At 39.1% G+C, this 12,869-nt stretch overlaps 2 protein-coding genes across 5 annotated transcripts in view; both read right to left on the bottom strand.

Moving 5' to 3' along the window:
- Positions 1-12,869, bottom strand: part of ARB2A (ARB2 cotranscriptional regulator A) — a 420,212-nt gene that overhangs the window by 98,023 nt on the left and 309,320 nt on the right. The window lies entirely within an intron of this gene.
- POU5F2 (POU domain class 5, transcription factor 2) lies at positions 6,659-11,916 on the bottom strand. The gene is given in 2 exon segments (XM_067730086.1): positions 6,659-11,244; positions 11,246-11,916. Coding segments are annotated over 2 exon segments (1,068 nt in total). The 3' UTR covers positions 6,659-10,847.

Here is a 12,869-nt window from a genome sequence, read left to right on the forward strand (position 1 = left end):
TTTTGTTTTGTTTTCTTTTTTGTTTGTTTTTGTTTGTTTGTTTGGTAAGCAGCTTGAACTGGACTTACGTAACTTGAAAAGAGTCTGTACTAACACGGTAATTGAAAAGGGCAGATAATATTCTACTCTTTTTTTCCAACTTCTATAAAACGTGAGACTGATACTTACATGTGCATATTTGAATTCATATATTCATTTGAATCTGTAAAATTACTACACAGTAAATTTTAATAGTAGCATTTTTTTGAGTGTTAATACATGTTTAAAGGCAAGAAGTTTCTGGATTATCCACATAAGTGCTATAGGTAACTGAAAGGGTAAAACAAAGTAATTCATATTGAGTTTTCTAATACTTTAAAATAATGAAGGGAGGAGGGCAGTGGGAGAGGAGAAGTAATTTATTCTCCTGATGTTTTTCTAGGCACAATTAAAAGTAGTTTGCATTTGCTGAGAACACAAGAGTTTGGTATTGGGGAAAAGTGGCACGCACTGGGAAACAAGGGAAAGCTAGCCTAAGACCATGGTTTTGTTGCAGATAATGCCCTGAATATACAATTCACTCATAAACGATTGAGATCTAGGTGTAGCTATTTCTCTTGGTTAAGAAAGCCTTGGACAACAAATGCTTTTCCAGAACGAATTTTCATGTTGCTTGAACTATAACATGTAAACCACTTTAAGAACTGACTGGAAAATAACTGTCATCTGGCATTATGATTCGTACAAGCTATATTCCACTTCAAGTTGAGTTATAAAGAACTCCAATAAAAATGTCTCAGTGTTCTCAAAATAATTACTTATCTCCCACTTTCTAAATATCCTTATCAAATCCCAACATAGTTAACTTTTAGAAGCCTTACGTTTTTAGGCTCTCTGCCTTCTAGCTCTTCTCAGTTGATGGTAAGGGTCTGAAAAGACAATTTCCCAATGGAATGGCCCAAACATGAGTCTGCTACCTCAAGCAGACCTCTCAAAATTATTCACCTAACAACTGTTACATTATACATACTTTGGGGATTTTCAGAAGTGACCTAAATTCATAAGAAACAGATCTATCAACGCTGGATCCTAACACATTTTTTGCCTGTCTTCAAAACTTGTCTGCTGAAAGAAGCTAAAAAGTGTCACTCAGTATATATAAGGACAAAGCAAGGGTGTCAAGACTTATGTATTTATTGATGGCTTCTGACACTGGTGAGTTTGCATGATTTGGGAAAAAAATTTAATCTTGTTCAACATCTACATTGGCGCTAAGGACTCATTTTAGAAAGTTTTGTAAAAATTACTATATATATTAAAGCATTTCAATATTCACAGATGGAAGCAACACTGGACTTAACAACTGAAGATCTACAGGCCTTAAATTTTATTTAAAAAAGCATTATTAAGCATTGCATTGCTCTTTATGCCTTGTTAAGTACTTCTCAAAAATTCTTATGAGAGTTTTTGCTTGCTTGTTTGTTTTCTGGTTCTCAGAGTGACTCTGTACAGGAATATTTCAGTCATCTTTATTTTATATGAGGATAAAACACAGATAAGCTGTGACAAAGCAAGAGAGTGGCATGGACATATATACACCACCAAACGTAAAATAGATAGCTAGTGGGAAGCAGCCGCATGGCACAGGGAGATCAGCTCAGTGCTTTGTGACCACCTAGAGGGGTGGGATAGGGAGGGTGGGAGGGAGGGAGACGCAAGAGGGAAGAGATATGGGAACATATGTATATGTATAGCTGATTCACTTTGTTATAAAGCAGAAACTAACACACCATTGTAAAGCAATTATACTCCAATAAAGATTAAAAAAAAACCCCACAGATGGATTGATGATTTATCTTAAGTCAGTTGCTTGTTATGCACACTTACTAATCTCTGTCCCTGGTATCATGCCAGGCACTCTCTTGCATCTGGAGCCATGGGCAAGGACAGAATGACCATGCTCCATGACAGACAACAAGGTTTCTCATCAGATTTTTTTTTTTTTTTCTTTTTTGCGCACAAAGGCAACTAGGCTACTAACTTAAGACACTGTCTTTGGTGTCTGATGGTTTTTTCAGTTAAACTCTTCCCTGTGTTTCTTACGATATTGCAAATAACATAAAGGTTCTGATTAACACCTTTGTATCAAAAGCCTAGTGGAGACAATGACTCTTGAGAAGAATAGGACAGTGGATCTACCAACCATTAATTTTTCTAGATTTGCTGATCAGTAGTACAAAGGCAAACCATCTGGAAGCTTTATGCCAGTACAAAATTATTTTATTTCCTGGAAGAAAGGCCTTCAGAACCTTGGATCTTAGTATTGAGACTTAGGCTATTTTCTATAAGTCAATATAAGAACCAGTCACCTGAAGAATGATTGTGTGTCTTAAATGACAACACCAAATCAACAGAGGTACTACAATTAAAGAGATTATCTCTTGTGTTGTTCAATGTCTCCTTAAGATTGATATATTCATCTTTAAATTTAATGTTGAGAAAATATTTTTCTCAATGCATTTTGAAAGATTCATGTAATTAGCTTCACGTACTGAGAACTATGTAACTTTCTGCTATGGCTATCAGAATTTTAGCCACTGCATTTAACTCTCAATTGCAGCAACTAATCACAGCCTAGATTTCTAGTCAAAAGCAAGTCCTTTCACTTTTTCTCCCATTCTTGACTTTTGGTCTCCCCCATCCCTCTTCTCACACCCTCCACTTAACAACTCCTAGTTATCTTTCAAGTCCTACTTAGCTCCAGTGGTCCCTGTTCTTAATGGGACAGGTACCCCCCACTGAGTTATGTGCTCCTTCCTCTGGGTTGTTCCTTTGTCCTTTCCTCTAACTCTGGCCATGGATGAGGTGATCCTTGATTTTTCTCACTCCTTTCCTCTACTTAACCTATGTGTACCTTGTCTAATTCTGATCTTTAGTGCCTAGCCCTCAACAGGTGCTTAGTAGACATTTAACCACCAAGGAAGTATAGGGTATAATAAGAATTATTATATCCTATACTTATAAGAATGTGAGGATGTAGAAGTGGAGGAAAAACAGGAGTTGGTTTGGGGCCACAGCAAAGATTTCTGGGAGATGGACCAAAGCTGGATGCTGAGTGTTATTCCTTTTGCTTGCCATGTTCTGGTGTAGCACCTTTGATCTACATAGCTCATATCTTACATAATGTATTTAAAATATGAGTATTAGTATGTGCATGCACATGTGTTTTAGAAGAGCAAGTGAGAAACCAAATCATTGCTTTATTTATACTTTCAAAATTTAATAATATTTGCAAGAATATTAGCAGCACAAAATATGTGCAGTCAGATAATATAATTTAATGTACATGCATATTTGTGATTAGGACAGGTAGAGTTTTATGGGTGAGTCTTAGAATGCATATGGAGGTAAACATGCTAATGATTTATAAGATGTTCCACTGAGTAAATAGAATCATTGTTGTCCTCATTAAAACAATGGTAGAAAATTTATACGTGCTTTTTAGTAGAAAGTGGTATTTCATTTACATGTGGTTTTATTTCTACCGCAGTATAACTGGATCAACTGTGAGAAAATATTTAAATCTCACAAATTCAAGCACCTTCTGTTTCCTAAACATTCACATGGTGTATATATGTGCTCAGAGAATGTTCACCTAATAAACTGTTTACTGACTAATGAAAGAAACTCCGTTTAAAAATAAGAATGATACAATTTTTTTATGGAGTGTGCCATTTCTGGAAACTCAAATAAAAAGGATAAAGATTCTTTCACTTCTCATTTAAAAGCATAACATTTTTGTTAGTATTTTACTTAAAATTTCTTGGCCCAGAAGACAAAAATGTACGGCATTAGATTCACTACTTTAATGATGTGACACAGAAGCAAAAACATTCTTTTCTACCTATGGTGTTGGTATGATTGCCTTTTTAGGAGAGAAAAGAACAACACAATAAATTCCTGTATGGTAAGTCTTTTCCCACCTCTTTAGTTTAAACCTCAAAGGTAATACATATTTAGCAAGCAGACTGGTACCATAAAAATATGTTTGAAATGTGGTAATCATTTATAACATTTGCATGCATTTAATGACTTATGATTACAGAAAGAATGATTTACATTTCACATACTGAGAAAACTTACTCAGTGTCTACTTAGATTTAGCAATGCTCTTAAAACCATTTATGAAAACAACCAGTGTCTAAACACTTGCTATCAGCTGTTTTAGCTCTGCTTTTCATAAATATAACACAATCACAACAAATTAAAGGCAAGTCACTTGACTGTCCTGTTACATTAGCTTGAAGAAATTAATGGCTGGCAATGCTTAGCAGAAAGTGACAGGGCTTTCTCAATAGGCTCACACAGCAATTTTTCTGGGGAAAGTAAGAATCATATCTTTATCAAAATATACAAAATTTTCTTCCTAAGATAATGCCATTCAATCTCACTGATAAAAGTACAATTGTTGTGCTCCTAAAATAGATAGAAATAAGTAGCTACTGTAATTCTTCAGCCCATAAAGTCATTTGTTGGGAGGGAAAAAATGTTATTTTTCTTGAAATTTTCTGATGAGTTACCCTGGATTGGTGATATTACCTATGTGAATGACCTAGAGACAGAACGCAGATCTGGGGCTGCCTGGCTCCACGGCTAATGCTCTTTCCTTTCCATCACACACCTCTTATTTAACTCCTTTGCAAGAAAAAATAAACAAGTCTCTCTGGGTTCCTACACCCTCCCCCCACAGCACCCACCTATATTTTCTATCAGGAGTGGTAGATGTCACAGGTTGAACTGGGTTCCCCCCCAATTTATATCTTGAAGTACTAAACCCCAGTACCTCGAATATGACATTTGGAGATAGGGTCTTTACAAAGGTAATCAAGTTAAAATAAGGTCATTAGGGTAGGCTCTAATCCAATATGACTTGTGTCCTTATAAAAGGGGGAAAGCTGAACACAGAAAAATGTATAGAGGAGAGACAATGTAAAGAGACAATAAAGAGAAGATAGCCACCTACAAGCCAAGGAGAGAGGCCTGGAACATATCCTACGCTCACAGCCCTGGAAAGGACCGACCCTACCCATACCTTAATCTTGGGCTTGGAGTCACCAGAACTGTGAGCCAATACATTTCTGTTCCTTAAGCCATCCAATCTGTGGTACTTTGTTATGGCAGCCCTAGCAAACTAATATAGTAGGCTTTGGACAGAAAAGCTAGAGTTCAATGAAGAAACAGTATGAATGAAGGCAGGACTGGGCTTGCATTTGGGAGACAACTGCGACCACAGTAGGAGATCAGGAAGGAAAGGTTTAAGTGGTAATCACAGTATGAGGAACAATGTCCTCTGTCCATTCCCATACTCTACATCCTTGTGGCCTCCATATTCAATCTGTGGTACATTGTTTTGTTTTTATTCATGGAGACTCATACAATTATTATAGGCTAGAAACAACTTCAGAGATCATTCCTTTCAATTATATAACATTACAAGGGTTTTCAGAAAGTCTTTATCTAAATCCTTCAAATCAAAACCTTATCATCTGTTCCCTTACCTAGTTGTTATTTGACAGCTAAGGAAACGAACTTTTTATTGTCTTCCAATTATTACAATTCCAAAAGTCATTTCCCAATGTTAGATAGTATGTTTTCTAGCAACTGAGACTATTGTCTTTTTCTGTTCTTTCATTATTCAGTTTTGGCTATCGATCGATGAGCACAATTTCACTGTGTGAAATTTCCTAGGATGCAAAAGAGCGATTTATGAGCTATAAATAAAGCCCAGACAAGGTACAGTGAAAACACAATGGAGAGAAAACTTATTGGGTGGCTACTGCATAAAAGGGAAGTCCTAGGGGTTTCTTTTTATATAACCTAATTTTACCTGTTTATCAACTCTCTCACCCTGTGGATTGCTAGACATATTTCACAGATGAGAAACTGAGGCTGAAAGAAGTAATTTCAAGTAACAGAGATGGTAGGTTACTGAGCTGAGATTTGAACCCAGAAAAGCCTGTCTTCCAAACTATGCCTTGGCTATGGGGCCATACTTCCTCTGGCTTAGAATATTTGTTAACAACTGATGTTATCAGAGGCAATACTCATGTAACAGGAGGACTATAACTCTAAAGCTAAATGAAGACTTCTGATACCTGACACCCCATCATATTTATCATGAGTTGTCATCACATGCTTATTTGTTTAACATGGACACCTCAGCATACTTTAAGCACCCTGAAGGTCAGGATGAGCCTGTTTTGGTCACCATTGCATCTTAAGTACCGAGGGCACAACCAGCTATATAAGGTACTCAACTAATATTTGTTGAATGGCTACATTAACAAATAATTGAATCTAGCTTAAATTTTAATTAGGCTGGTGTTATGAGCTGAATTTTATCCCACAAAAATTTATATGTTGAAGTCCTAACCCCTAGTACCCCGAAATGTGACCTTATTTGGAGACAGGATCTTTACAGAGATCTAAGTTAAAATGAGGTCAGTAGGGCAGCCCTAATCCACTGACTGGTGTCCTTCTAAGAGGAGGGAATTAGGACACAGATATGTACACGGGGAGACAATGTCAAGAGACAGGGAAAAGGAGGCTGTTTACGAGCCTGAAACAGAGATCCTTCCCTGATAGCCCTCAGAAGGAAGCAACTCTGCAACACCTTGATTTCAGACTTCTAGCATCCAGAACTGTGAGAAAATAAATTTCTATTCTTTGAGCCACCCAAGCTATAGTACTTTGTTATGGCAGCCCTAGCAAACTAATATGTGATATATTGAAACTAATTCTCTTTCAGTAAAAAGGTGTATGTTAAGATTTGCCCACTACTCAGTCAATGATATCCAAAGTTTTACAGCTGTTCCAGGAGCATTATCATCCATTCTAAGACAACAATTCAACTTAATGCATCTTATACACTGCCCTGGCCAGTTCTAAAAGAAGGCCTATACCATGCATCCCAGAAGGAAGACTAATTATTAAACAATAGAGTTACTCCTTTGGCAAAGAAGAAATGGTATGTTAAACAGGTTGTACAGATTTAGAAGATAACATTGATTTTAAAAATCAATGGAAGGCCTCAATTTTTCCTTTTCTGACCATAGTCTTTGGCAGGCAGTCAGTACAAGAGTCAATAGCGATAAGTGAAGTTGGTTTGCATTTCGAATTTTGCTGGAAGCTGGGGGAAGGAAACCTAAGAAACGCAAGTTCAGTGCCAAAGTAGCTGATTTTGCCGTTAGGAGAATTCACAAGGCTCACAGCTAAAAAGTGAGGTGGCAGAGCAGCAGCCCAACATACCTACCCGCTGGGTTCTTTTCTGGAGGCAGCCCCTTAGGTAAACCATACAGTCTCCCAAAGCTTCTTGTCACGTTTCTCTTCACTGGTGTAACCACGATAATGCTAATGCCTTGTTTTAAGGATTCTACTGGGTATTGGGGTAGATTTACTTCATAACAGTTCATCTTTCAATTGGCTGGGGCTGTAATCACAGGAACTGACCCCCCTTCAAATCTAAAAATCCACAGATCTCATTTATATTCATTTAGTTTCTTCAAACGTGACAAGTAGGGAGAATTCTACCGTGATAAAACCAGGATTTTGATATTTTCAAATGCTTTTTTAAAATTGAAAAGTAAACATCCAGGAACATGAAAATGATTTGGGCTTATATTCTAAATGTAGGTTAACTACACTGAAGTATATAAACACTCTAATTGTAATTGTAAATTACCATGTTGTGCAGGAAAACAGACATATGGCAGGTATCTTCATTCACTGAGCTGCACTACAGCTCTTTAACATTAATGGACATCTGATTAAAAAAACCCTAATTTTTAGCAATGCCTTTCCAACTGATATGTCCCAATACTCCTGCGTTTAGAGAATTGTCTTTCTTTTACAGAAACTACAAATCTGACTAAAAATGAAAAGGCCAGATTTATTATTCTAAAATATTGTTTTATAATGAGAAATTACCATTTAGAGACAAGAAAGACTAGAAGAATGAATATTTTTAGGAATCCTAGATTTTCTGGAGTCTTTGTTTAGATATATTTCTTGAATTTTTAAACTGTATAATACATACAGCAAATTTTTAAAAAAATCACCAGTAATACCTATTATAGATTTTTTTCCCTGTAATATACCTTTTTCCTTAAAAAATGACATCACAAAGTTTAATAAATTGTTTTGCCTCATTCAACAATCTTTTCTGAACTGTTTGTCAATTTTTACCCTATATGGTGTTCCTTTTTATTTATTTAACCCTTTGTTGAACACTGTTTCTAACTTTTCATTGTTAAAATTAAAAAAAAATGCTGTGATACCACCCTTATCACTAAATTTTTGCATACATATAACAATTATTTTCTTATAAACATTATTTAAAAGTTGAAATGATGGGCCAAAGGAAAAGCACATTTTAAAAACTTCTCATATGAATTACCCAACAGCCTTTCATGAAGGTTGTACCAATTTACATGACCACAGATGGAATAGCCAAATACTTGTTTCTTTTATTTTGTTCATCACGACCACAACACTGTGTTCAAATTATTGTAGTTTCATAACATCTGGTAGAACAAGGCCCTAACGCTTTACCTTCAAAATTTCCATATTTCCCCAAGTTTCATTCTTTCGGTTTAGAATCACTTTGTCAAGTAATACTCCCATATTCCACTAGGATTTTATTTGAATGGAATTGTAGTTTTCATTGTAAAAACATTGTTCTACATAGATAATACAATTTTGTACCCTAAAAAGAATTTATAAATGGATTCTGCTAAGGGAATCAGTACTGTTTAGTAAGACTATTTCTAGAAGAAAGTCATAAACAAAAGTGGCTATTCTGAAAAATAAATCCTTATGACACAGTTTTAGTATAATAAACAATGATGTATACTACACACATTTTAAAAATATGAAATAATAGAAAACAGATGCTATTTTAAGAGCAGGATAATGTTTTGGAATAAGGAGGGATCTCCTAACACCTCAAGTTTTCTTAGACAAGAAGTAGGAAAACTTCTAGGGAAGGGAGAAATTGTTCTTTATGATAAGAATCTAATTAAAGTGCCAAGGAATGATAAAAGCATAAGAACAATAAAGGCAATAATCAATACAGTATTTGGTCTGAATTTGAAAGACTTATGTAAGAACTGATTCAGGGCCTTTATACTGTACTGGCTAGAGATACCCAGAAAATACAGACTTGAAGAAAACCAGGAATTACCTATTAGTTTTCAAGGGAAAACTCTCAAAAGTAAGATGGCCAATGGGAAGGTGTTGCTTAAATTCTAAAATCATAGATCTACACAGTCATGGTCCCCATTGAAATGTGATGAAGGCTACCATCACCATCTTTGAAGAAAATGCACATATGTACAAACACGCTATTCTGCTTATACCTCAAAGAGGTTTGGCATCTTCAGGTTAAGAATACCTGCCTTGTCAAAAGGAAATACAAGATAAAGGAAACATTTGATACAGAAATTTTCAGAATGATGGCAAAGATCTCAGTGAGTGAGTGGTTGGAATTTATGTTTTTAACTGAGGTAGGGGAAAATCTGGCAAATATGAAGACTTTGGACTGTTGTTTGGAACCTGCCTCTACTAACTCCTCCCCTGAAATTGTTCTAAGACATGTACCCGTAACATCTTTGTTAATGAAATGATATAGCTTACTTGATTTATGTTATTTGATCTCTGACATATGACACTGCTAACCACTGACAACATACTCTTGGTTTTTTGAAGTTTGGCTCCATTTTCACTAACCTACGTGTCTTGACAGTGCTCTACTTTCAGACATTGACGAGAGGAAGAAATACATATTGGAAGAAACTAGAAAAAAGCAATTAATAAAAATAAACCTAAAATTAAATAATTAGGAAATAAAAACAGTAAATAGGATTAAAAATAAAAAACTTGTTATTTGAAAATACCTGTAGATAAATTCTTTGTAAGACTGATTAAGGAAAAAAGTAGAGAAAAAAATGGACAAGATTAGTAAGCAAAAAGAATACATAAACTCAGGTATAGTATATGGTGACAGAATTATAAAACCATAAATATTACATGGAGGTGTACGGCAACAGGTGTGAAAACACAGAGGGATTAATGCCTTCTGTTTAGTATACGATGACCCATATTGACCAATGTAGAAGTAGAGAACTGGAAAAGACCAATTTCATGGAAGAGATTGGAAAAGTGATTTAAGATGCACCACTGCAAAAGCCACCAGGGAGTTGGATAGTTGGATCAACTATCACAAATATCCTCTACAAAGCATTTCTGAGCTCAAAAGAAAGTAAGGGAAATTCCCAGGGAATAAACCAAACAGAGCTGAAAAGTGAATTAGAAAAAAACACATCTTTCAAGAAAAGGGGGAGAACCGGCAAACTCTTGTGTTTCAACAAGGGCTCTGGGTAGGCTCTATGTACTCTTTTCCTGTCCCATCCTCAAACCTTCCCCTGGAGGCAACGATTATCTTGGACTCTGTGTTCACACAAAGTTCTGCTTGGTTTTGATAGAAATAATACACTGACATAGTCTTCTGTGACCTGAGTTTTTCACTCAGTATTGTGTTCATAAGAATATCCCTATGTTTACTGATAACCACGTGGAATAAGAGACACAATTACTTTTCAATTAATAAACAGAGAGAAACAAAATATCCAAAACCATCTACGTTTTGGAATGTACCTTAAAGTCAATGCTAAGGAAAAACAAAGGGAAAAACAACACAGCAGTAAACTTCAACCTCCCTCCCCAAATTTTCCTAAACAGCTCCCATCCCTCTCCCTTACGTATTCTTAACTTCTTTAGACAACTAATGGAGGACTTAATGCTAAAAGCCTTTAAGTGAACCCCAGGGACCCGTTTCCCCGGGTTGGCCCTCCCCAGAAAGGCAGGCGCCTCAGCTGGAAAGCCTGGGGAGGCTCAGGGTGGTGGCTGGGGCAGAGAGGAGGGTTCCTCCCGCAGTGAAAGGGGCAGGGGTACAACGGTGTAAAGTAGGGTCCCCCATAATGGGGGACACAGAAATGGAGTCCCGATGTCAGGGGAAAGCACACTGGTCCTCTTGGGAGAGGAGGTCCGACAGTCCCCACCTCTGTCAGTGGGGAGAAATCATTGCTTGGCCGACTGCCCATCTTGCTCCAGTTATGGAACCAAACTTGGATGAAGTCCTTCTGCAGCTGGAGCTGCCCAGCGATGCAGCTGATCTGCTGGGGTGTGGGCTTCTGGCACTGCAGGAAGTTTCTCCAGGCTGTTTCCGATGTGTCTCTCCCTGTATGCCCGTCTGTGCTTCCCAGCCTGCTGCAGGATCGTCTCCATTTTGCATAAGCCCAGAAGGTTCTCCATGTCCACTTGCTCCAGCCACATCTTCAGCAGCAGTCGCAGCTTCCACATGTTGGTGAGGCTCAACTGCTGGGCCTCGAAGCACCAGATGGTCGTCTGGCTCAGCGTCCTTCCAAAAAGAGCCCCCATGAGCAACCCCACGTCGGCCTGAGAGTACCCCAGGGTCATCCTCTTCTGCCTCAGCTCCTTGGCCAACTGCTCCATCTCCTGTACGGCAGAGACGTCTTCTGGCAGCGCCAGCGTCGGGATGCACTGCAGGTCGATGCAGGGCCCGGGGAAGGCGACCTCAGAGGGTCTTGGGAACCAAGCGCTCACCTTTCCAGCTCCGACCCGGGGCCGGCAAGGCATCATCCCATCCTGGAATTCGCACGGCGGGGGACCTGGGGACAGTGCCCACACCTCAGGGTCTGGGCACATCCCCGGTCTGACCTCTGGCCGGACCATCAGCCTGCCGGGGGCCGCCTGGGCGCTCAACTCGATTGGAGTGTCAACCCGCACCGGCACTGGCCCTGCGGGCCTGTCCCCACCAGTGCCCGGCATGGGGAAGTTTGAGGGGCTGTGTCCGGCCATGGGGTAAGACCGCTCAAAGCAGGGAGTCTGGTAGGAACGGACGGCTCTCCAGGCTTCGGAACAGCCACCAGCCTCGCCCTCGAGCCCCGCCCCCCAGTGGGCTGAGGTGGCAGTGCAGGCGGGAGAAACTGAGGCCGAGGGTGTGTATGGGAGCTGGCGGGGGAAATCTGGTAGATCCTACTGATAACTGCCTGGTCCCCAGGGTTAAGGGAGGGGCTCCCCTACCCTGAACTTTGCTTCCAACTCCTTCCGAAGTGCAAGTCTCTCTCTTGGGCTTTGCAGCTCCAAGCTGTCTGGGATCCCTTAGTCACTGAGTCCATCCTCTCCCTGAAGGGAACCTAGGTGTTTCCTTTCAGCTCTTCTGAACTCTGGTATCTAATCTCTTTTCTCCACGAAATGTGAATGACCGCTTCAGGCTTCACAAATATTTGTTAAATATCTCTATGCCAGGTTTTTTTTCTTTATGCTACCCCTTAATTCATTAACTGTCCCCTCACTGCTATCTTCATGGTCACAAGTACTGCCAACGTCTTTCCACCTGCACATCTTCAGTCCCTGTGCCCTAGGAAACCTAAGCATCCCTGCCTGAATTTCTAGTTAGCATCAGTTTACTGTCAGATTCTGTCCCTCACCCCCGCACTCCGTCAGATTCCACTCTCACTGGGGCCAAGTTTCCTGACTAATTCCATGTTTGCCCCACCAGTCCTTCAAGTCCTTTGCTCCCCATCCTACCTCAGCTTCCTGGTCCAGAGTTTCCACATACAACAGAGGCCTATGTGTTTCATCTTTCTCCCCTCTGGAGACAGGTCTCTGGACTGGCCCTACCTGCTGTTCCCTACGGAGGACACTCCTTGCAATACCTTACTCACCAACATCAGGCTCCTCTATCCCTGACACCTCTCCCATCAGAGACCCAAGGATCTTAGAATATTTGTCCCTCCATCATGTCCCCA

Source organism: Pseudorca crassidens, chromosome 3 (assembly GCF_039906515.1).
Source record: "Pseudorca crassidens isolate mPseCra1 chromosome 3, mPseCra1.hap1, whole genome shotgun sequence".
Lineage (NCBI taxonomy): Eukaryota > Metazoa > Chordata > Mammalia > Artiodactyla > Delphinidae > Pseudorca > Pseudorca crassidens.